This window comes from Vanessa tameamea, chromosome 28 (assembly GCF_037043105.1).
Source record: "Vanessa tameamea isolate UH-Manoa-2023 chromosome 28, ilVanTame1 primary haplotype, whole genome shotgun sequence".
In the NCBI taxonomy this organism is placed as follows: domain Eukaryota; kingdom Metazoa; phylum Arthropoda; class Insecta; order Lepidoptera; family Nymphalidae; genus Vanessa; species Vanessa tameamea.
Window position 1 is genome coordinate 2,276,886 of NC_087336.1, and position 23,749 is coordinate 2,300,634.

The following is a 23,749-nucleotide window of genomic DNA, read 5'->3' on the forward strand; positions in this document are numbered from 1 at the left end:
CAATCATGGAACGATGAAAATCGACTTACTTTATTTTTATAACTTCCTATCTTTCAATCCAAAGGTGGTCTCCGTGAATAAGCATACAAGGTTGAGTAAATAAATCAGTAATGGGTTCAATTGATTTTTTTGCTCCTTAGTTATCTATCAATTTTTGTAACAATTTTTTCCACATATTTTACAACATATTAACATCTTTAATTGATTGATTGCGTAAAACGCGATGCATAATTTCTGTCACCTAATAATCAGTACGGGACGAAACGTTGTGCTGAACGGACCTGTGACATTTTTCTCCGCAAACACGGCACAATAAGTCAGAAATCAGCGCAGTGCATGTTCGTCACGCACGTCCAATCGAACAAGCCATACGACGTATCCGACTCTAAACCAAAGACTAATCGTAAAACTTACAGCCACGTCCGCTTAAGTCATGAAATGAAATGAAAAATGAAATTCATTTACTTTTCTCAATATAAGTTTTTTTTTAAATCCAACCGAATATTCTGAGATTATTGCAATTCATTTCAAAGTTCCTTTCAGGTCTTGTCAACTATTCAAACGATTAAATATTAAATATTCGTGTCTTATGTCAAATTACTTTTTGTCTCATTTGCTGTCGAAACACTTGGCCCTTGGAGTAGTGGTGCAAAAAACTTCATCAAAAGTATAACACCTCGCCTTAATGGCTCCACTGGTGACAGGAGGGCTGGTTCGTTTTTAGCCCAGATTATCGGAATTGCGATTCAACGCGGAAATGCTACTAGCATTCTTGCCACCATTCCACGCGGTCAAGATTTATACAGTAACTATTTTTAATTCATGTTTGTATATATTTAAGCACTTAATGTTATCAATTCTTATTTCAATAAATTTATATTATTCAAACGAGCTCAAACATAATAATTATCATACTCATTATAAGTATTCTCATCCCATTAAACGTCCCCATGTATTTACAAGTAAGTTCTGATGAGTACACTGCATCCAAACTATTAGGATTTCCATAAAATTTTACATTAATTTAAAAATATACCTAATTTAGTATTGATACGATATCCCAATTTATATTTATGATTTTTACTTTTTCAAGTATTCTATTTCTGACTTTGTCCAGCATTTGAGCCGTTCAAACTACAAAATCCACTACTGTGATCCTTCTAATTAGAATTTTAGCAAATATTTAAAATATGCAATCGAATGACTATTGCTAACCTTAATAATCACATTTCATGACGTGAAAGTAATTAAACACAAATGTATGTACTATAAGAATCGTATATTATTATTACTTTTTGGATTTTTTAAATTATATACACAACATTCATTCATTAAATATATTTGTGATATTTAAATTTAATGTTAACAAGATTAGATAAATTCTTACAAATTCATTTAGTTAACGTAAGATATTTTTATTAGAAGTTCTTAGATGAGGCCACCACAACCACAACCTGCGCGGTAAGGACCAGCCAGAGGTCCGATGCCGTAGCCGAGACTAGGGTATCCGATACCGTCAAGAGCACCATAAGGACCAAGGCCGTAGCCGAATGGGCCAGCAATACCAGCGGGAGAGAGTTCCTCCACAATGGCGACGGCTCCGTTACCACATCCGTAATTGACAGCACCCGCTCCAGCAGTTGGCAGAGCACCTTCCAGTGCGACGGTTCCTAAGAACGGCAGAGCACCGGAGACTGCAAGAGCTCCTTCATAAGCGTTTTCCGAGATCACAGACACTCCGCTTGGTGGGATAGCAGACGCACTGGAAACACCGAGACCACCACCGCTAGAGGCAGGGATCGCAGCAACACCGCAACCACAACCACCAGCAAGAGGAGCGCCGAAACCGTAAGGAGCGGCGCCATATCCAGCTCCGATGTACTGTCCAGCAATAGACTAGATAATATAAAACACAATAAATTAATGAACGTAAACGTAACAATTTTCAGGCTTATTAACAAAGATATGTATCATTTAAATATTCTTTCTAGTAATAACAGCATGATTTACCTGGATCAGGAGCGCCTGAGCGCAGACCAGAAGAACAGCTTTGAACATGTTTATTGTTTGAATTCAAGCTTTATAATGTTACGAAGAAATTTTCGCCCAGTTTTTATACTAATGTAACTTGAGAAAGTGTTATCGACGTTGCAGGAGGTGTGATGTCATCTTTAAAAAAATTGTGAAAAAGTACGTGACATATACACTTGGTTAATAGAACATTGTGTTTTCAAAAATAATCGTGAACTTTCTACAATATTTTTTTAAACCTTTAGGTTTCCTGGAAGATATTGATACGTTTTTTTGTTTTTATTTTTAGTTTCAACTATGTAGAATAAGGTTTCATACGGAACTTTACTTGGTGGTATCACTTTGTGCAAGTTGGTCAGGGTGGGTACCACCATCATAATATTCCGACGTAAAAAAAACATACATATTATGTAACTACAGGCACAAGGGACATAATACTTATGCTCTCAAGGTCGGTGGCGCATTGATTAATTATCCAAAGAATAATTCAGATTTTATTAAAAGCCAATGTCTATGGTTGCTGATGAATCGCTCCTTAAATCTATAGTAATTAACTTACATACCTACATATATAATAATATAAATTAAAGAAGAAGTAAGGCTTCGCACGGGTGCAATGCTGCAACAAAATGTATTACAAAATGTCTTACAACGTTCACAGTTTTTCAGTCGTTAGGCAACACAAAACGCTATGTCCCTGCGTTTTATATTTGTAATATATTCGAAAATATTCATTTAAATTACATGCTGTAAAGGGCTATATTGATCTATGTTAAATTTACAATGCATTTAAGGTACTTAATTGGATAAGGATTAATGCTGTATTGCTTAAAATCGCTTTGAAAATAAACCATTATTTCTTGTAAAAAGTAAATGATAAAAAATAGTTATTGTGGGTTATCCCTAAGAGATAGACTTTTTTGAAGATCTTTTTAAGGTGTACAATACTGTAGGACATTATTTTGATCTATCTCGTAGGGTACAGCCAGCGTTTGCAATGTAAGCGCAAAAAAATGTGTTTTTTTACGACATCACTTTAGAATCCTCTAAAATTATCAATGTTTCTCTACTATATTGTGCATGTATTATACATATAAAACTTCCTCTTGAATCAATCAACCTATTAAAAAAACCGCATCAAAATTCGTTGCGTATTTTTAAAGATATAAACATACACAGGGACAGCAGCGGTAAGCGACTTTGTTTTATACTATGTAATAATAATGATTAGATATATACATATATGTATGCATATTATATATCAGGTACTGTACATTGTTTTATTTTAAATATTATTTCACTGTAATGTATTTATATATTATGTTTATGACTGCCTCTACCTTAAGGTTGCCTGGAAGAGATCGCTGTTTCAGCGATAAGGCCGCCTCTTGTGCATCTCTGTTAAACGTGACTAAACGATGTGTTTACTGGTGTACAATAAAGAGTATTTTGATTTGATTTGATAAGTTGCGATAACTCATTAATTGCCTAATCGATCATTAAAACTCAAAAAATACAAATTAAACACTTAAGCTAGTTTAAAATACTATAACTACTATAAGTGTATGTTTACTGAAAAAAAAATGTGATATTAAAAAAATAATAAAATATCGTTGAAGTTTGATTTAATCCTTTTTGTATACTAGTATACAAGTATCAATCATCAAGCTGACTTTTCACTCAGAACTGTCACTCAGAACCTTTTTGTTCAACCAAGAAACTTCAACTCGAAGCAATATAATCTTAAGAAGTATCAGTTAGCCAATAAGCAACGAGTTAAATTTAATATTTTGTACTAAATTTGTGAAACAACTTTATTAGTATTGAATTTACGCAGTTATTTTGGTCGATTGACTTTCAAGCTTGTGTACCTATCACAAAACCCTTTGCTTTGACACAGCCTGAAAGAGATCGTTCTGTACGTTTAAGTAGCCTTTTGTAACATCTTTTATTTTGTTTTTAGTATAACAATTTTGTTTGAGATGTTTTAATTGTATATGGTTTCAAAAATATCAAATATTTTTATTAAGTTTTAAAACATTTTAATAATAAATAAATTCTAATTTTAATAAATATGTATGTATAGAATATTCCAATCGAAGTAGGAATAAAGATAAACAAACCTTAGATTTACGTATTTCTTGGGATTTGCTAATAACTCAGCTATATTGTTGACAAGTAAGAATTTATGATTACATTTATTGGCACTTAACTACTTAAGATTTTAAATTAACATGGTTATTTTTATTACTACAAGTATTTAAAACGGGATATTTACCATGTTTTTTATTTTTATTTGGTGGAGCTCGATAATTCGATGTCTCGTGAACAAGACATTCGTAGATAATCAAAATCAAAATATACTTTATTCAAGTAGGCTTTAACAAGCACTTTTGAATCGTCATTTAACAAACTATTTTAAGTAAAGCTACCACCGGTTCGGAATGTACATTCTACCGCGAAGAACCGGTAAGAAACTTGGTAGTTACTCTTTTTCAACATCTAAAAATACAGACATGTTAGTTAAATACAATTATATATGTATGTTATGTCTCCTAGAAGTCGACAAACATTAACTCCACGCTTTTTTATCATCAATATAATCTTGTATCGATGAATATGCCTTCTTTACCAATGTATTTTTTACAAATGAGTTGAATCTATGAAACGGCAAAGTTAAAAATGTCTGCGGAATTTTATAATAGAAACGGATACCTTGCCCCAAGAATGATTTTTTGACGTTGCGGAGTCGGAAACTTGGCGTTATAAGTTTATCCTTACTTCTTGTGCACATACAACGATTATCACTGATTTTATCAAAGTGATCAATTCTAATGTGAATATACATAATATTGTTGTTGTAATATAACTTAACTACCTTTTTCCACAATCATTTTACTTCCATAGTTCCGATAACAGTTTCGTCGCCTGTCAAAACGCCAATTTTTCGTAAATCCATAGTGAATATCATAGATTAATCAACCTCTAGACCAATGATAACGCGTCAATTTGCTGCCATATATTGTTTATTAGGTGTAAAGAAGCCTTTGTCGTTTTTTGAAACCCTAACATTTACAAATGTAAAATTAAAGATGATATAAGAATTAGAAAAAAAATGTAGGCAACGTAATAAGCCGTGAGGAAACCTACATATGCAAGAAATTGTACCACAAGTATATACAAGAATCTGGACTGTAATAGATTGAAGTTAATTCCAAACCTACTCCTCAGCGAAAGTATTGCCAGCGAGGGTGATCATTAGAACTCGTGTATCTTAATTAAAGACTGACATCCGAGGAAGAATTATCGAGTTCTCAAGCGATGTCAGGTTTTTTTTTTATGTCATAGGTGGCAAACGAGCATGTGGCTCACCTGATGAAAAGTGACTACCACCGCCCATGGACATCTGCAACACCGGGGGGCTTGCAGGTGCGTTGCCGGCCTTTCAGGAAAGAGTACGCTCTTTTCTTGAAGGTTCCCAAGTCGTATCGGTTCGGAAAAACCGTATATTTATAGGTACATTTCAGCTTCAAGGGTATCCATATCAATCCGCTTTTGAGCAGCGTGGTGGAATAAGCTCGAAACCTTTCCGTCGAGAGGAGACCTTAGGAGGAGTTATTTAGTAACAGCCTGTAAATTGCTTTGATAAAGCAATTTACAGACTGTTACTAAATAACTCTAGTCTATGGTGACACTAATGTTTTCAAATTTAAGTTATCGAAAGAAATAAAGGCACCTAGCTGATATTCGTGACTTGTTTAAGTTTAGACATTACTTTTATGAAATTATGTGCAAATATTAATTGTCATATTCTAAATACGAAATATATATTTAAAAAAGGCTTTTTTATTTTTGGATTTTGATTGGTTCTCATAAAGGAGGTTTCTTGAAATGTTTTTGAAAATTGGTGATTCGATAGATTTCGATGTTCTCTTTTCGAATTTCCACTTTGCCCCCTAGTATATTTACCACACGTGGCACAATATTGAAAAAATTGGCGCTCACATACAGTTTTTTGGCAGTATCACCTTTCCGACTCATCTTGATGAAATTTATTTTTAAATTAATTTAATAAATTGACTAGAAATTGTATGTACGAAAGCCACATACCAAGATACATCTACACTAAATATTCACTCTCAAAACTCTTGAAAAACACTACAAGTAAAACTACCAAATGCCTGTAGTTACTTGTATACTCTCCTCAACAATATCTCAACTTTTATAATGACGTCGACTAAGTATTTTTAGTAAAATCAAAAACAAAAATTGATGCACGATACTTTTTATTCGACAAGAAGACCAGTTTAATTTTGTTTTTAGATGAAGGCACCACAGCCGCAACCACCGCGATAAGGACCAGCCAGACCACCGTAGCCGAAACCGTCGGCAGCACCATAAGGACCAAAGCCGTAGCCGAGTGGGCCAGCAAGGCCAGCGGGAGCGAGTTCCTCCACAATGGCGACGGCTCCGTTACCACATCCGTAGTTGACAGCACCAGCACCAGCAGTTGGCAGAACACCTTCCAGAGCGACGGTTCCCAAGAACGGCAGAGCACCGGCGACTGCTAGAGCTCCTTCAATAGCGTTTTCTGAGTGCACAGATACTCCGTTTGGTGAGATAGGAGAAGCACTGGCGACACCGAGACCACCACCGCTAGAGGCAGGGGCGGCAACTCCACAGCCACAACCACCGGCAAAAGGGCCAGCAAAACCGTAAGGAGCTCCACATCCAGCACCGATGTACTGTCCAGCAATGGACTAGAACAAAACAAAATTACATTATAATATAACTATCATCTATTAAATATACCGCTAGAGTAAAAACATTGTCAAAATTCTCGAACGATTAACTAAAAAAAAAAAAAAATTTACTTACTATAAATTAGTATACATACATTTTTAATAATTGCGTAAATAACAATTATGATTTATCAATAAAATTACCTGGATCAAAAGCGCCTGAGCGCAGACCAAAAGCACAGCCTTGAACATGTTGACCGTTTGAATGCAAACTTGACAATGTTTCTGATGAATACGAACTGCTTTTTATACTGAATAAATCGTATAAAATTCTTATCGAAGTAAGTTAGTAAACCGAAGTTCATCATTAATTATGAAACAAAACGTGACAGAAAAACGATTAGTCAATCGAAGTAAGTAATACGTTCACGCGTTACTGAATATAGATATATTTTTGTTTCTTTTTTATGATATCGGTAGGCGGACTAGCAAATGGGCCACCTGATGGTAACTGGTCACCACAGCCATAGACAATGACGTTGTAAGAAATATTAACCATTGCTCACATCACCAATGCGCCACCAACATTGGGAACCAAGATGTTACGTCCCTTGTGCCTGTAGTTACACTGGCTCACTCGCCCTTAAAACCGGAACACAACAATACTTAGTACTGCTGTTTGGCGGTAGAATATCTGATGAGTGGGTGGTACCTACCCAGACGGGCTTGCACAAAGCCCTACCACCAAGAAATATGAAATAGATATGAATATAATCTGACATGTTGTTTGTCATTAATAGCAATGGAGTTTATAGATAATAATTTGCAAAAGTCTTAGCACAAAACTAGACAATAACAAAGGTCTTATAAAGTCATATTGACAACCACTTTGTCGATTGTATGAAACCATACATTCCCTTAAAATGAAAGCACGTGGAGATATGCTTGGACCTGATATGATAGTGTATGATGATGTCCCCCTGACCAATTTCGAGTTATTTTTTAGCCGGTAAATTTCCCACTGCTGGGCTAAGGTCACCTCTCCCTTTGAGGAGAAGGTTTGGAGCATATTCCACCACGCTGCTCCAATGCTGGTTGGTGAATTTCGAGTTATACCATTAACAATTTTTATAGTATACAAGTTTCTATACAGACACACACAAACAAAGTGCTCTTTCTATTCCTTTGCTCTCGTTATATGATAGGATAGCAAATTTCACGACAGAAATGAGTTCATGCAGTCGAATCTGCAGCGTTACGTGCTTTCCGAACCCCAGGAGTGTCTCACCCATGTTCAACAAAAATTTCTGTAACAAACCGGAGTCTTGAGGCTAAGATTTTAATTATAAAACCCCCAATAGCATAATGGCACGGCCTAGGGATTGGACCCAAGTCTGTCAGATCAGTGGCCTCATAGCCAGCCACTAGATCGACGAGACAATCCCTGACAAGCTTCAGATAGTTATTTTGACAAATTCTTAGTGATAAAATAAATATCTTAAGTCGTACAAGAGACATAACATCTTAGTTCCCAAGTTTAGGGGCATTGGCGATGTAAGAAATGGTTAATATTTTTTACAGCGCCATTGTCTATGCGATGTGGTGACGACTCACCATCAGGTGGCCCATTTGCTCGTCCGCCTACCAATACTAAAAAAAAAACTCTCATAAAAGCCGATACAATTGTAAATCGCAATTATTACAGTTTCATATGAATCGCTCAATTTTAATTAATCAATATTATTAAAAACATATTGAAACACGTTTTCCAATTGCGACATATCAATTCTATGTATAAAAAGTAAATATATAAACGCTTACATGCATCCTCATAGTCATTGTATATTCAGCTACTTTGAATACGCACCAAGCATCATGTCTACCTTCGCTTTCCTCCTCCTCTGCGTCCAAGCTTGCTTGGTTCAGGTAAACAATATTTAATACAGAGTAATTATTGTTCAGTGAAATTACAAATATACGCATATAATTATTATAATAGTCTCTGATACACGAATTTAAGAAAAATCCTATTTATTTCTTAATTTAAAAGACAGTTTCCAACACCACAGACCTTACCGTCAGGTCATATCTTTGCTTAGCGGCTTTCTTAGTATTAATACAGACTTGCTATATCTTCATATTTTTTTGTTTTAGAATGTATACAGCCAGTACATCGGTGGTCCTCTTGGATGTGGATGTGAAGCAGGTGTGGCTGGACCCTTTGGCTACGGCCGAGGCTTTGGTATCAATGGTTTCGGCTATGAAGCCGGTCCCATTGGTCCCGCTGGTTACGGAGTGGGCCTTGCTGCCCCATGCGGTGCTGCCTACGGAGGTGCCGGTGTCGGTGATGTAGCTGTAGCTGGTGAGATGGCCGTCGCTGGTAACACCCTGGTCGCTGGTCAAGTGCCGATCCTCGGTGCCGTCGAGTTCGGAGGCATCGTGCCAGCTGCTGGAGCTGTCTCCATCGCCGGTAGCTGTGGTTGCGGCTGCAATGGTGGCTATATCTACTGAGTACAAAATTGATTAACAAAAACATGATTAACGGAAAAAAATGTTTTCTGAGCGCAATTAAACAATGTCATTGGCATTTATTTTTTTATTTATTTAATATTATTATATGAAACATAGATACGACATATTATATTATATCTTTAAAATACTTATTTACGAAGCTTCAAGTACCAAATATTGATCATAATAAAAATCAATATATTCTTTATTCAAGTAAACTTTTACAAGCATTTTGAAACGTCATATTACAAAGTTAATTCTAACATCAAGCTACCAGCAGTTCAGAAAATTTATTCTACTGATAACCGGCAACCACTCAGTTTTTTCTCTTACCCTATTTATTTTTATATGACCATATACCATGACCATAAAAGCACTTTTGCCTCATCACGTTACAGTGTCCAATTAAATGTAAAAAAACATCATCAGATACATTTATATTTATATATCTTGTATGACCTTCAACGATTATTAACACCAAGCTCTTCAATCATTTAATCTTTAAGCCTTACATTAACATTACATTAACAGCCTGTAAATTTCCCACTGCTGGGCTAAGGAGATTCCATTGAGGAGAAGGTTTGAAGCATATTCCACCGCGGTGTTCCAATGTGGTTGGTGGATACACATGTGGCAGAATTTCGTTGAAATTAGACACATGCAGGTTTGCTCACGATGTTTTAATTCACCGCCGATAAGATGAATTATAAACATAAATGAAGCACATGAAAATTCAGTAGTGCTTGCCTGGGTTTCAACCCGCAATCATCGGATAAGATGCACGCGTTCTAACGACTGGGTAATCTCGGCTCTCCTTATACTTTATTTGTTTTTATTAACGACTGGAACATACATCAAGAATAATTATTTAAAAAAAGTTTGCATTGAGTTAAATCCATTTGTTAGAGCTCCTAGCCTATAGGAGCATATATCCCTGATATCTAATGCAGAGCTATAAATAGTGCCGAGTAAATTAAATTGTTGTTACAATTATACGTTAATAATTAATTCTGAATCAAATCAAATCAAATAAAAATATACTTTATTCAAGTAGTCTTTTACAAGCACTTTTGAATCGTCATTTAACAAACTATTTAAAGTAAAACTACCACCGGTTCGAAATGCTGATTCTACCGAGAAGAACCGGCAAGAAACTCAGTAGTAATGTTACGAGAAATAGAATTAACAATGAATTTGGTGATAAAAAATTAATATACAGTACATACATATATATAAAAGCTTACTTAAGTAAAGTATATTTTGATTTTGTATATACGAAACATAAAATTACATAGAAATACAAGTAACTACGTCTCAGTCGTTTTCCACAGTTTCTACCGCACCATGACCAAGCAGAAGTACAAAAATTGTTCAAATACATGCCTAAGATCCACCGTTCCAGAAATATCAGCATTTGAAACATCAAAAATAATAAGATGCTCATCCGGCTATGATATACAATTTTTGTCTAAAGTATTTTCATAACATCCACAGTTTGCGTTATAAATCCGAAAATCCGGTAATTTTGGCCTTTAACCTTGAATGATTTTAGCAGATGAGGGATTCCCCCTTTTTAACATTACCTGAGCGACCTTCCTTTTATGTGCATACATTTTCATTTCAATATTATTTGCACGAATCGATTTTCAAAAATATTTTTTATATTATTTAAAAAATCAAATAAAAATAACATCATTGTATTATTCAAATCTTGGGCCGATATATTGCGTAGGGTATACCACCCACTCATCAGGTATTCTACCACCAAACTTCTGGTATGAACTGGGAGTAACTACAGGCATCAGGGATGTAAAATCTAAACCCCCAATGTTGATGACCCATTGGCGATATAAGGAATCTGTAATATTTCTTACAGCACAATTGTTTATGGGCGATCGTGAAAATTTCCCATCAGATAGTTCGTTCGTCCGTCATCTATTTCTTAAATGTTTGTTAAACATGAAAACATAGTAATAAAAAATAAATTAGGAATTATAGCTTAAAACATATAATTTAAATTTAGCCGAAGTATTACAGAACCGGGGTAGGCCCACCATTATTTACGAATTTGTTATTTAAGCAATAATTTGGTAAAAATTTCCAGGTAGAGTATAAGATAATACTCTAAATAGAAATATAATACCTACTTAATATTACTTTAAGATTCAATCAATAAATCCATATTATACATTTTGTTACTCTAAATATAAAATCGAAACGAATGATATAAGAATAAGCTCATCAAAATAAAGAGCAATAAGTAATAAAGAATACAGAAAGAATCAAATTCTTCTAATAATATTGTTTTTGAAAATTAAATAAAGAAAGATTTGTTAGTCGTTCGTACGGAACCGCTTCGTCGTTTGATTTTCAGTATTTAGATCTATATTAAAGCAAGAAGACTTAAAGTAACAATCTGTAGATTTCGTATTTCCGGGTTAGATCCTTCTTTCCTTCTATTGAGCGGGTTTAGAGGACATTCCATCAAGCTGCTCTCATGCAGACGCACTAACTACTAACGTACATACAACTGGCTCACATTTATTTTAATACCTTTTTTGTGTAATTCGAATATATCGCCTTTTCCTTCATATTTAGTAATACGGTATACATGTAACTTCAACATAAAATATAACATATATTTGATATAGTTTGTCACAAAAAAATAACTTTTGGATTTTAAAGAAAGCCTTCACTGGATCAATTTTTAACTCCGAAAGTAATCCTATTGTCATCGTCATTTAGATTAAGTTAAACTTGTCAAGAGTTGCGTAAAATACTTTAAAATTGTCACTCGTATTTAAATTAAGGCGCCACATCCACAACCAGCGCGATAAGGTCCAGCCAGAGCACCGACACCATAGCCGTAGGTGCCATAACCGATACCATCAATAGCCCCATAAGGACCAAGGTCATAGCCGAGCGAGCCAGCAATTCCAGTAGGAGCTATTTCTCCCAAAATGGCAACGGCTCCGTTTCTGCATCCGTAGTTGACCACACCGGCACCAGCAGTTGGCAGAACACCTTCCAGAGCAACGGCTCCCAAGAAAGGTAAAGCACCGGCGACTGCTAGAGCTCCTTCAATAGCGTTTTCTGAGAGCACAGACACTCCACTTGGTTGAATTGGAGAAGCACTGGACGCCCCATCCGGCTCCGATACATTGTCCAACGATAGACTAAAAATAAAAATGTACAATTCATTAATTTATAATTGAAATAATATCGCTTTCCGTCTCGCATTTTTAAATTTGGACCGGTAATTATTGTCTAAATATTAAAAAATATCCAGTGTTTAATCGTTTTTATAAATCAGAAGAAAAAATAGATTTTAATTGATACTTTTTTTTTAATAAATCTTCATTCAGCTCTGTTTTCATTATTACTGACGTGAGGTATCGATCTTGTAGGGATGTTGAAACAATAAATCGGTCACAACGACGAGTATTTGCTCGAGATCACCTCGTAGACAGATTTAAATTTAAATTTCTAGTAATCGTTCGTTGATCCAATCCTTCCCGCACCAACGCCATAATTTGAGCGGCTTGTTCGGACGAAGTGTTCACATTTATGGTAACAAAACTTTGGTTAATTTTAAAAAACTAATAATCAATAATGTTGGTAACAATAATTTAAATCACAAATAAAAAAAAAACAAATCAAAACGATTTTATTTTAACCTTTACTATGCATCAATTTTATTTTCCCGGCTATAATTTTATCTTTTACTGCAATTCTGTTTTTTTTGTGATTTATGGAGAGTCTCCATATTTTCATAGTTTAATCTAAAAGGCTTATCAAAAATATTAATTCAATAGTAGTCCTGCAATTTGATTAAGTTTATGAGTCCGTCAGTGTAAAAACTTTATGGTGATTTGTCTCAGACAACAAGATTCCCAGGGTCGTTAAATATTTTTCGGACCATATGTTAAAGAATGTAAGAAATAGATTTAAATAGGTACTTATTTGTTGAAATAAAAATAATTAATTCGATTCACAAAGCGTTTTTATTTGACATGAGGATTACATCATCATCGTCGTCTTCGTTTTTATATGAAGCCGCCACAGCCGCAACCAGCACGGTTAAGTCCACCCAGAGGACCGATACCGTAGCCGAGACCACCGTAGCCGATACCGTCAATAGCACCAAAGCCGTAGCCGACTGGGCCAGCAATACCAGCGGGGGCAATTTCTTCCAAAATGGCGACGGCACCGTTACCGCATCCGTAGTTAACAGCACCTGCACCAGCAGTTGGCAGAACACCTTCCAGACCAACGGTTCCCAAGAAAGGTAAAGCACCGGCGACTGCTAGAGCTCCTTCAATAGCGTTTTCTGAGAGCACAGACACTCCGTTTGGTGGGATAGGAGAAGCGCTTGCCACACCGAGACCACCACCGCTAGAGGCAGGGATCGCAGCAACACCGCAACCACAACCACCAGCCAGAGGAGCGCCGATACCGTAAGGTGCAGCAGCGGCCAAGGGAGCACCCCATCCCCATCCAGCTCCATTGCATTGTCCAGCGATAGACTACCAATAAAATACAAATTAATATTTCTACACATTAACGTTTTAAAATGAAATAGCAGATTCTAAAATGATATTATTACTAGAATATTGAGATTCAAACTTGATGAATATATTTCTTGCCAGCAAATGAGAACGTATTAGTAAAAAAAGTAAGTGTGATTTGTGTAGAAAAAATAACGGTATTTACTTGAAATCAAACTTATTTAAACAGTTTATTCATATGGTTAATAATAATTGTGACTGCGAAGTTTCTACTAAATTACCTGGATCAAGAGCGCCTGAGCGCAGACCAAAAGTACAGCCTTGAACATGTTGACCGTTTGAATGCAAACTTGACAATGTTTCAGAAGAATACGAACTGGTTTTTATATCGAATGTATGGTGGAAAAGCGTTATCAAAGTGAGTTATAATGCTGATTCCGCCATGCATGATGTAACAATACGTGACATTCAAACGTTTGGCCAATAGGTCATTGATTTAGATAATAGACGCACGTATGGCTGCAGCCTTAGATGTGAAAAAAATTTGGCATTTCCAAAACCGCTAATTTACTTGCATTCTTAAGAAAGGTAAAATTAGCAGAAACTTAATGTGTCATTCGGTAGACTGGTTACTTCTAAGCAAGTGAGAATCAAAATCAAAATCTACTCAATTCAAGCTTTACAAGCACTGTTAAATCGTTATTTTACAGAACTATATTACGTAGGCTACCGCTAGTTCGAAATGTAGATTTTACCGAGAAGAACCGGTAAGAAACTCAGTAGTTTTCTTTTTTCCAACATTTCAAACACATTATGTTAGTTAAATACAAGTATATATAATATCTCCTGCCTAAAAGTCAACCAGTAATAGTTCCAGTCTATTTTATCATATATATAAACAATCGTATGTTAAATGATATGCCTTATTTATTATTATTTTTAACAATGATTCGAACCCATGAATCGGTAAGGTACAAAATATCTGCAGTATTTTATTACAGAAACGCATAACCTGCCCTAAGACGGATTTATTGACTTTGCGGAGTCGGAAACTTGGAATTATAACTACTCCTTATGTCTCGTGTTCACTGATTCCAAATAAATTAAAAAAAACATAAAGTTCAATTTTATAACATCTTAATAAAAATCACATCTAACGAAGGAGAACAATCATTTTTGGCTTATTTGCAGTTTCAAATCACGCAACACATTTTGATGTTGTTCTGAATCTCTAAATTTTTGATAATATGTAATGCAAAATAATAAATTAAAATTATATTAAAACACGTTTTGCAATTGCGACATACATATATATTATCTATTCGTAGTTACAGTGGTAACTATATAAGCGTCTTAGTGACTTCTCATAGCCATTGTATATTCAGCTACTTTGGATACACACCAAGCATCATGTCTACCTTCGCTTTCCTCCTCCTCTGCGTCCAAGCTTGCTTGGTTCAGGTAATATTTCCGTAATACTAATTTACTTAGTGGAATTACTGCAAAATGAATTTACTTATTGGTAGTGCTCGCTCAAGTAGTAAGAAATACTTTGTGTCCCGCTTAATTTTAATTAATATTACTACAAACCGAATACGTTGATATGTCGTCTTGTTTTTGTTTAGAATGTGTACAGCCAGTGTCTGCGTGGTGCTGCTGGACCTATTGGGTGGGACGCCGGAATAGGAGGCTGCGGCTGGGGTCCTGGCGTTGCTGGCTTAGGCTGGGAAGGCGGCTTAGCTGGTCCCGTTGGGTGCGGTTGGGGTGCTGGCCTTGGTGGTCTAGGCTGGGAAGGCGGTCTTGCTGGTCCTGGTGCTTGGGGCTGGGGTGCCGGTCTTGGTGGTTTAGGCTGGGATGCCGGTCTTGCTGGTCCCGGTGCTTGGGGCTGGGGTTCCTACGGAGGTGCCGGTGTTGGTGATGTAGCAGTTGCCGGTGAAATGGGCGTCGCTGGTACCACACTAGTCGCTGGTCAAGTGCCAATCCTTGGTGCTGTCGAGTTCGGAGGTGTCGTGCCTGCTGCTGGAGCTGTCTCTATCGCTGGTAGCTGCGGCTGCGGCTGTGGCTGCAACGGTGGATACATTTACTGAGAAAAACTTATAACATGAATAATGGCAAAAATACTTTTTAAAAACCGAATTAAATGATATTTATGGCACTCTAATTTATCATTTTTATTTCTTCCTAAACTAACATAATAACCAAGTGTATTAGTGTTTATATATGTACCATATGCCATTATACATTACCTAATTTGTCAATGGCGTTTTTTTTACGTACTAAATCGCTAATTTCGTACTGTAGTTGAACTTAGCTACCATAGAATGAAAAAAGTACTCGCCAAGACCATTTTAAAAAGTGGACACACTGTTCCTACAAAAATGCCCAAGTCCTTCTGGATGTAAGTTCATATGGACTGTACTATAGAGGTTCCAAACCCTCGTAAGATTGAAATATGGAATTATTTGTATAGACTTCTACTCATGAATTGAAGATAGTTATAACGTTTTTGAAAACAAATCACCTTATAGGGTAAAATTGAGAAATCATTTCTAATATTTTAAATATGGAAGTCGGAGATTAAAATTCACAGCTCATGTGGTTAAAATTCTGGATGACTGTTTATGACACATTTTCGTTTTTAAGTTAAAATAACAATGTATCCCGTTACATACGGAAGGCTTAACGCCGATTGTAATATTTAGTAAAAATCAATCTTTACAACGTTTCTGAAAATCAATCAAATCAATACCACAATGAAATATTTGCACTAATATATGAAAAGTACACACAAACATAGAAGCATTTGATTGTGTAGTACACGAAACGCTTTTGTAAAAGCTCAAATATTACGGTGTTAAAGCTGTAAGCTCATGCGTCATGCTAAAGTCAAGGAGTACAACGACTTTTCATTAATAGAATTGTCTTCTAGATATAGATCTAAAAGACTATTAGCATAGACTAACGATGGTTGTTCCACAAGATTCAAGTTAAGGCCCTTATCTTTTTGATTGATGATTTAGTTTTGAATGCTAAAAAAACAAAATGCGTCGTTTTTATTCTACCTAATGAAAGAAACCAAAATTTTAAAATAACAATAACTTAACAATAGCTCTCTCGATGTAATCGATGCAACAGTGTTTTTAGGAATAACATTATATTCTTAACTTCAGTGGAATCTTCATTTACTGTTCCTAACAGGAAGACTCACTTCCGCGGCGTACGCTCTTAGAAAAGTTACACAACTAACTGATATCGATAGCGTTGGTCTAGCATATTTTGGTTATTTTCATAGTATTATGTCATTTGGCATATTACTTTGGGGTAACGCTACAAACATGGACTTAAATACCGGTAAAAATCAGTAACGTTATCCTTGCAAGTGCGTAATAACGTTATGTTTTAGAGAAACGATATAGAATAACGATATTATACAATGCTTAGCAAGTATAACGTTATAAATACGTTACGATACATTTGTAAATAAATCGTTTCTAAATTATTTTTAATGAAAATAATAACGTTATGATTTATTGTTCTATACCATCTCTTTCACTCAATACTGCTTACTCATTTTTACGTATGTTCCAACGAACACGATGAAAATAACTAAGCGAGTAGCTAAAATTTGAATGGCGACTAGTTTTACTTAATTAGATTTGGCAACGTCGCGTTTTTATAGTTATAGTAACGTTATTTTGCTGTCGTCATTTCTTTATGATACTCATAAAACGTTATACAAAATATTGAAAACGATATGTCGGTTGAGGTACCGATACTATTTGTAACGTTATTATATCGTTATAAATTCCGTTATAGATAACGTTTTAAGTCCCTGGCTACAAATATGGAGGCCCATTTCTCTTCAGTCTAATTATAATGGTCACGCGCAAGTCTTAAACGAGTTTGTCTGTGGGCTGCTAACTGCTTTGGACTATTTGATGGTCTAAGTCAGGATTGCCGCTTCCTTAAGCCTCCTTATTATTTCGTACACTCACATTTATACCGCGCATTTAATTCAGCTCAGTTTTGATGTTTACTGACGTGAGGAATCCATCTCGTAGGGAAGTTGAAACAATAAATCTGTCACCACGAGTTCTGCCTACAAACCTTCGGTACACTCTAGAAAACGTAGACAAATTTAAATTTCTAGCAATCGTTGGTTGATCCAATCCTTGTTCGGACGAAGTATTTATATTTGTGGTAATAAAACTTTTGTTAAGTTTAAAAAACTAATAATCAATCATATTGGTAAAAATAATTAAAAAAAAAAAACAAACGATTTCATTTCAAATCAAATCAAATGTATTTTATTCAATTAAACTTCACAATGAAGCGTTTTTGAATCGTCAGTATTTAAACACTACCACCGTTTCGGAAAGCAACCTCCAGCGAGAAGAAACGACAAGAAACTCGCATAGTAGTTCTTTTTAAATAGACAGCATTACCATTCTGTTTTTCACAATTAGTGTTCAATTAGTCCTGTGATGGAACCCAAACCTAAATCCACCTTTACTATGCATAAATTTTATCCTTCCGGCTATTATTTGATCTTTTACCGCATTTCTATTTTTCTAATTTGTTTTTTTTTTTATGGTTTATGGACAGTCTCGTTATCTTCATTTAGTTTAATCTAAAAGTTTGCATACTTATCAAAACATTAATTCGATAATAATTCTGAACCTTAATGGAGTTTATGAGTACCATCTTTAACAAGATGTCAGAAATTGATATAATAAGTACTTCTTTGTTGAAATAAAAACAAGTAAATCTATTCACAGAGCGTTTTTATTTGACATGAGGATAACGTCGTCATCGTCGTCGTCGTCTTCGTGTTTAGATGAAGCCGCCACAGCCGCAACCAGCACGGTTAAGTCCAGCCAGTGGACCGATACCGTAACCGAAAGCACCGTAGCCGATTCCGTCAATAGCACCATAAGGGCCAAGGCCGTAGCCTAGTGGGCCAGCAATACCAGCGGGGGCAATTTCTTCCAAAATGGCGACGGCACCGTTACCGCATCCGTAGTTGACAGCACCTGCACCAGCAGTTGGCAGAACACCTTCCAGACCAACGGTTCCCAAGAAAGGTAAAGCACCGGCGACTGCTAGAGCTCCTTCAATAGCGTTTTCTGAGAGCACAGACACTCCGTTTGGTGGGATAGGAGAAGCACTTGACACACCGAGACCACCACCGCTAGAGGCTGGGATCCCAGCAACACCGCAACCACAACCACCAGCCAGAGGAGCGCCGAGACCGTAAGGTGCAGCAGCGGCCAAGGGAGCACCCCATCCCCATCCAGCTCCGTTGCATTGTCCAGCGATAGACTACCAATAAAATACAAATTAATATTTCGTCACATTAACGTTTTAAAATGAAAAAGCAGATCCGTAAATGATATTATTACTACAAACATTATAATTTAAACTTGATGAATAAATTTCCCGCCAGCAAATGAAAAAGTATTAGTAAAAAAAGTAAGTGAAATTTGTGCAGTAAAAATAACGGTATTTACCTGATATCAAACTTATAAAGCAGTTTATTCATATGCATATACTTTATTTGGTGGTAGGGCTTTGTGCAAGCCCGTCTAGGTAGGTGCCACCCACTCATCAGATATTCTACCGCCAAATAACAGTACTCTGTATTGTTGTGTTCCGGTTAGAAGGGTGAGTAAGCCAGTGTAATCACAGGCACAAGGGACATAACATCTTAGTTCCCGAGGTTGGTGGCGCATAGGTGATGTAAGCAATGGTTAATATTTCTTACAGCGCCTTTGTCTATGGGCGGTGGTGACCACTTACCATCAGGTGGCCCATATGCTCGTCCGCCAACCAATGCCATAAAAAAAAATGGTAAATAATAATTGTGACTGCGAAGTTTCTACTAAATTACCTGGATCAAGAGCGCCTGAGCGCAGACCAAAAGTGCAGCCTTGAACATGTTGACCTTTTGAATGCAAACTTGACAATATCTCAGAAAAATACGAACTGGTTTTTATATCGAATGCATGGTGGAAAAACGTTATCAAAGTGAGTTATAATGCTGATTCCGCCATGCATGATGTAACAATATGTGACATGCAAACGCCAATAGGTCATTGATTTAGATAATAGACGCACGTATGGCCACAGCCTTAGATGTGAAAAATGTTTTGGCATTTCCAAAACCGCCAATTTACTTGCATTCTTAAGAAAGGTAAAATTAGTAGAAACTTCATTTGCCATTCGGTAAATTAATTAATAATTAATTATTATTCTTTTAAGCAAGTGAGAATCAAAATCAAAATCTACTCAATTCAAGCTTTACAAGAACTGTTCAATCGTCATTTTACATAACTATATTAAGTAGGCTACCGCTAGTTCGAAATGTAGATTTTACCGAGAAGAACCGGTAAGAAACTCAGTAGTTTTCAATATATAATATATGGCAGGATACATCCTGCCTGAAAGTCAACCAGTAATATTTCTAGATTATTTTATCATTTATATAATCGTGTATTGAATAATATGCTTATTTATTATAATTTTTTAACAAATGATTCGAATTCATGAATCGGCAAGGTGTAAAAAGGTATCCGCAGAATTTTATTATGGAAACGCACACCTTGCCCCAAGAAGATTTTATTGACTTTGCGGAGTCGGAAACTTGGAATAATAAGCTACTCCTTACGTATCGTATTCACTGATTCCAAATAAATAAAATAAAAGCCGATAATTAAATTTTATAACAACATCTTAATAAACATCCCACCTAACGAAGGAGAACAATCATTTTTAGCTTATTTGCAGTTTCAAATCACTCTGATGTTGTTCAGAATTTCTTAATGTTTGATAATATGTAATGCAAAATAGTAAATTAAAATTATTATTGAAACACGTTTTGCAATTGCGACATAAATATTATCTATTCATATTTATAGTGGTAAATATATAAGCGCTGTGTGACTCCTCATAGTCATTGTATATTCAGGTGCTTGAATACACACCAAGCATCATGTCTACTTTCGCTTTCCTCCTGCTCTGCGTCCAAGCTTGCTTGGTTCAGGTAATATAATTGGAATTATTGATAGTGCTTGCTCAAGTAGTACGAAAAACCTTTTTCCCGCTGAATATTAAACACAAAAGACGTCTTAACCATAAACCATAAGTTGGATCTTTCGACTGTTTACTCTCTTAATATTCTTACAAGCTGAATAACTTGATGTATTGTCTTGTGTTTTGTTTAGAATGTGTACAGCCAATGTCTGCGTGGTGCCATTGCTGGACCTATTGGGTGGGACGCCGGAATAGGTGGCTGCGGCTGGGGTCCTGGCGTTGCTGGCTTAGGCTGGGAAGGCGGCTTAGCTGGTCCCGTTGGGTGCGGTTGGGGTGCCGGCCTTGGTGGTCTAGGCTGGGAAGGCGGTCTAGCTGGACCCGTTGGCTACGGTTGGGGTGCCGGCCTTGGTGGCTTAGGCTGGGAAGCCGGTCTTGCTGGTCCCGGTGCTTGGGGCTGGGGAGCTGGTCTTGCTGGTTCCTACGGAGGTGCCGGTGTTGGTGATGTAGCAGTCGCTGGTGAAATGGGCGTCGGTGGTACCACACTAGTAGCTGGTCAAGTGCCAATCCTTGGCGCAGTCGAGTTCGGAGGTGTCGTGCCAGCCGCTGGAGCTGTCTCTATCGCTGGTAGCTGCGGCTGCGGCTGCGGTGGATACATTTACTGAGAAAAACTTATAACATGAATTACGGCAAACATGTTTTCCAAACCAAATTAAATGATATTTATGGCACTCTAATGTATCATTTTTATTTAAAACACGAAACACAACTAACTTGTAATCTTTTTAAAAAAACCTTCGCTAGAATAACCTATCAATAAGGTACAACAGACTTGAACCAACCAAAGCTTTGTACCAGTTAATAAAATAAACTCACATCATCCAATAGGAAAAGATTAAATAACGATCGCTAACATTTTGTTCGTCATTTCTATTATTCATTTAAATATAGTAAACGCCAAAAGCTTTCATGACACCGGTATCATCAATGTTACACAATTTTGAAAAGTGGACCTAGTTGTTAAAACTAAGCGCCCTGGTCCTTTATGATGAAAGTTGGTATGGACCATGAAGTTTTTTATTCTTGTACGTTAGAAATATGGAACAATTTGTTTAGACTTTAGCTTATGACTTAAAGATAATAGGTTCGGCGTTTTAGAAAACGCATCCCAAATTTTTCAATGTTTGAAATATAGAAGTCGGAGTTTTAGCTATTTATTTGGAAAAAATGTCGGTAAAATGGATTTTAAAAATTTATTTTCTCGATGACAGTTCTAATTTGATAGTTGTAGTGTTGCGACCAAATAAGTAATGATATCGATCGCATATATTTTTTATATTTTGAACAAAGACAAATAAAACAAAAACATTTAAATATATTTTTTCAACACTCACACTCAGTGGCTCACCGCCATTTTGTATTTGTTTTAATTTATCACTCGCAACAAGACGGTCGTGCTAGTCACTACATTTCTGTTCGCTGAGTTTTTTCACATTATCCATACGTCACTTTGTGTATTTTGTGTTCCTCCGTGTTGATTGCTGCCCAGCTGTCAAATTTGAAAATGCCGAATGGATCTGTTCTGAAAAGGCAGGCGAGAGAACTGGTTATCAAGGTTCGTAATTACTTTGAAGCAGAGTATCAAAATGGTGGCCAGCTATCACCACTGTCGCAAATGCGAGAGCGTGTTGCGGCCGCATTAGAAATTAGTGGACCTACTGTTTCAAAAATTACTACCGAAGCTTACGGTATAAGCGGCATACAGGAAAATAAACTTCATACGCCGAAAAAAAAACGCCAACCGCGTCGTATGACATCGGATGACAACTTCGACGCTGATGATATTCGTCGTCATATATATGACTGTTACTTGCGTAAAGAAATTCCAACACTTAAAAAACTTGTCGTTTCTTTACGTGAATGTGATTTGTTCCATGGCCAAAAATCGTTATTAAGCTTGGTTTTGAAAGAAATTGGATTTTCTTATAAAAATCGGACAAACGCAAAATTATGATGGAGCGTCATGACGTTGCTATGGCTTGCTGCGAATTTTTGAGCGAAGCCAAAAAGATATCAGATTGGTTGAATGTTATTTTCACTGACGAGACTTAGTTAAATGCAAACCACACAGTATCTTAGAACTTGACTGACGACACCGCCGCTTCCACTAGTTCAGTGCCAATGGGAAAAGGTGACCGCCCTATCACATGCCATGCAGAGTCTACGAAAGGATTCGTGTCAGATGCCAAGAAAACAGTGGACTACCACGAAGAAATGAACGCGGAGATTTACGAAGGATGGTTTCAAGAAATGGTGCAATCTCTGGAAGAACCGTCCATAATTATTATGGACAACGCTACATATCAATCCAGACAAATTGATAAAATGCCGACGCGGGCCAATAAAAAACAGGAGATAATTGGATAGTACTTTATTAAAAGTACAATTAGTGAATATTTTAAAATCGAAAAAAAGCTTCCGTAAAAGATTTGTTATCGACGAAATAACTGCCGAATGTGGTCCTTGAGTTCTTCGACTTCCGCCGTATCATTGCCAGTACAATGCTATAGAACTAATATAGGCACAAATCAAAGGACACGCCGCTCGAAACAGTACGCATCCCCCCTTTTACTTTTTTTAATGCATGTGCGGAAGTAACTGCCGAAAACTGGGAAAAAATTGTGAAAAGAACCCAGAACATTATAGCGTCGGATTGAGAAATTTATGTGGCGTTCGATAATATAAGAGTACAGGTACAGAAACTTATAATAAATGTTGGAGAAAGCTCATCGAGTGACAGTGATGATTCATCAGATTTAGATTAAAATAAATAAATAAAGATTACCTGTCGTTATAATTATTTCGTTTCACTGTCGAGTGTCGAAAATTTTAAAGAAGTTGGCATTATCAATCAAGAATTAAAACGTG

General features: G+C 36.3%; 5 protein-coding genes across 8 annotated transcripts in view; 2 read left to right on the forward strand and 3 right to left on the reverse strand.

Annotated features, from left to right (window-relative positions):
- LOC113396786 (chorion class B protein PC10-like) overlaps window positions 1-23,749 on the reverse strand; it is a 33,915-nt gene that overhangs the window by 8,304 nt on the left and 1,862 nt on the right. Inside the window, exons 1-2 of one of the 4 annotated variants that reach the window (XM_064219439.1) lie at window positions 2,011-2,073; window positions 1,842-1,896 (exon numbers count right to left, since the gene is read on the reverse strand). The exons of 1 other annotated variant lie outside the window; for it this stretch is intronic. In XM_064219439.1, coding sequence (XP_064075509.1) covers window positions 1,842-1,896; window positions 2,011-2,058 — 103 coding nt within the window. In that variant the 5' untranslated portion in view covers window positions 2,059-2,073. Of the gene's footprint in view, window positions 1-1,323; window positions 1,897-2,010; window positions 2,082-23,749 lie in introns of those variants that run through there. 2 more of the 4 variants (XM_026634839.2, XM_064219438.1) reach the window with 2 other exon arrangements.
- Window positions 6,301-14,161, reverse strand: LOC113396787 (chorion class B protein PC10-like). Its single transcript, XM_064219442.1, has 2 exons — window positions 14,074-14,161; window positions 6,301-6,791 (listed from the first exon to the last, which is right to left on the reverse strand). Exons 1-2 carry the CDS (start codon window positions 14,119-14,121, stop codon window positions 6,351-6,353), a joined length of 489 nt encoding a protein of 162 aa, XP_064075512.1. The 5' UTR covers window positions 14,122-14,161; the 3' UTR covers window positions 6,301-6,350.
- On the forward strand, window positions 8,545-9,360 carry LOC113396788 (chorion class CA protein ERA.1-like). The gene is made up of 2 exons (XM_026634841.2): window positions 8,545-8,699; window positions 8,928-9,360. Exons 1-2 carry the CDS (start codon window positions 8,595-8,597, stop codon window positions 9,282-9,284), a joined length of 462 nt encoding a protein of 153 aa, XP_026490626.2. The 5' UTR covers window positions 8,545-8,594; the 3' UTR covers window positions 9,285-9,360.
- LOC135194228 (chorion class CA protein ERA.1-like) lies at window positions 15,160-15,950 on the forward strand. The gene is made up of 2 exons (XM_064219441.1): window positions 15,160-15,253; window positions 15,418-15,950. The coding sequence occupies exons 1-2, from the start codon at window positions 15,203-15,205 to the stop codon at window positions 15,877-15,879; spliced, it is 513 nt and encodes a 170-aa protein (XP_064075511.1). The 5' UTR covers window positions 15,160-15,202; the 3' UTR covers window positions 15,880-15,950.
- LOC135194246 (chorion class B protein PC10-like) lies at window positions 18,560-19,782 on the reverse strand. Its single transcript, XM_064219510.1, has 2 exons — window positions 19,683-19,782; window positions 18,560-19,114 (listed from the first exon to the last, which is right to left on the reverse strand). Exons 1-2 carry the CDS (start codon window positions 19,728-19,730, stop codon window positions 18,626-18,628), a joined length of 537 nt encoding a protein of 178 aa, XP_064075580.1. The 5' UTR covers window positions 19,731-19,782; the 3' UTR covers window positions 18,560-18,625.

Excerpts from the sequence above, each read along its gene's own strand:
- LOC135194246 (XM_064219510.1), bottom strand. The coding sequence starts at position 19,730 with ATGTTCAAGGCTGCACTTTTGGTCTGCGCTCAGGCGCTCTTGATCCAG. Across the intron at positions 19,115-19,682 it reads CTCAGGCGCTCTTGATCCAG|TCTATCGCTGGACAATGCAA; the intron begins GTAATTTAGTAG and ends TTTTATTGGTAG.
- LOC113396788 (XM_026634841.2), top strand. The coding sequence starts at position 8,595 with ATGCATCCTCATAGTCATTGTATATTCAGCTACTTTGAATACGCACCA. Across the intron at positions 8,700-8,927 it reads TCCAAGCTTGCTTGGTTCAG|AATGTATACAGCCAGTACAT; the intron begins GTAAACAATATT and ends TTTTTGTTTTAG.
- LOC113396787 (XM_064219442.1), bottom strand. The coding sequence starts at position 14,121 with ATGTTCAAGGCTGTACTTTTGGTCTGCGCTCAGGCGCTCTTGATCCAG. Across the intron at positions 6,792-14,073 it reads CTCAGGCGCTCTTGATCCAG|TCCATTGCTGGACAGTACAT; the intron begins GTAATTTAGTAG and ends GTTTTGTTCTAG.
- LOC135194228 (XM_064219441.1), top strand. The coding sequence starts at position 15,203 with ATGTCTACCTTCGCTTTCCTCCTCCTCTGCGTCCAAGCTTGCTTGGTT. Across the intron at positions 15,254-15,417 it reads TCCAAGCTTGCTTGGTTCAG|AATGTGTACAGCCAGTGTCT; the intron begins GTAATATTTCCG and ends GTTTTTGTTTAG.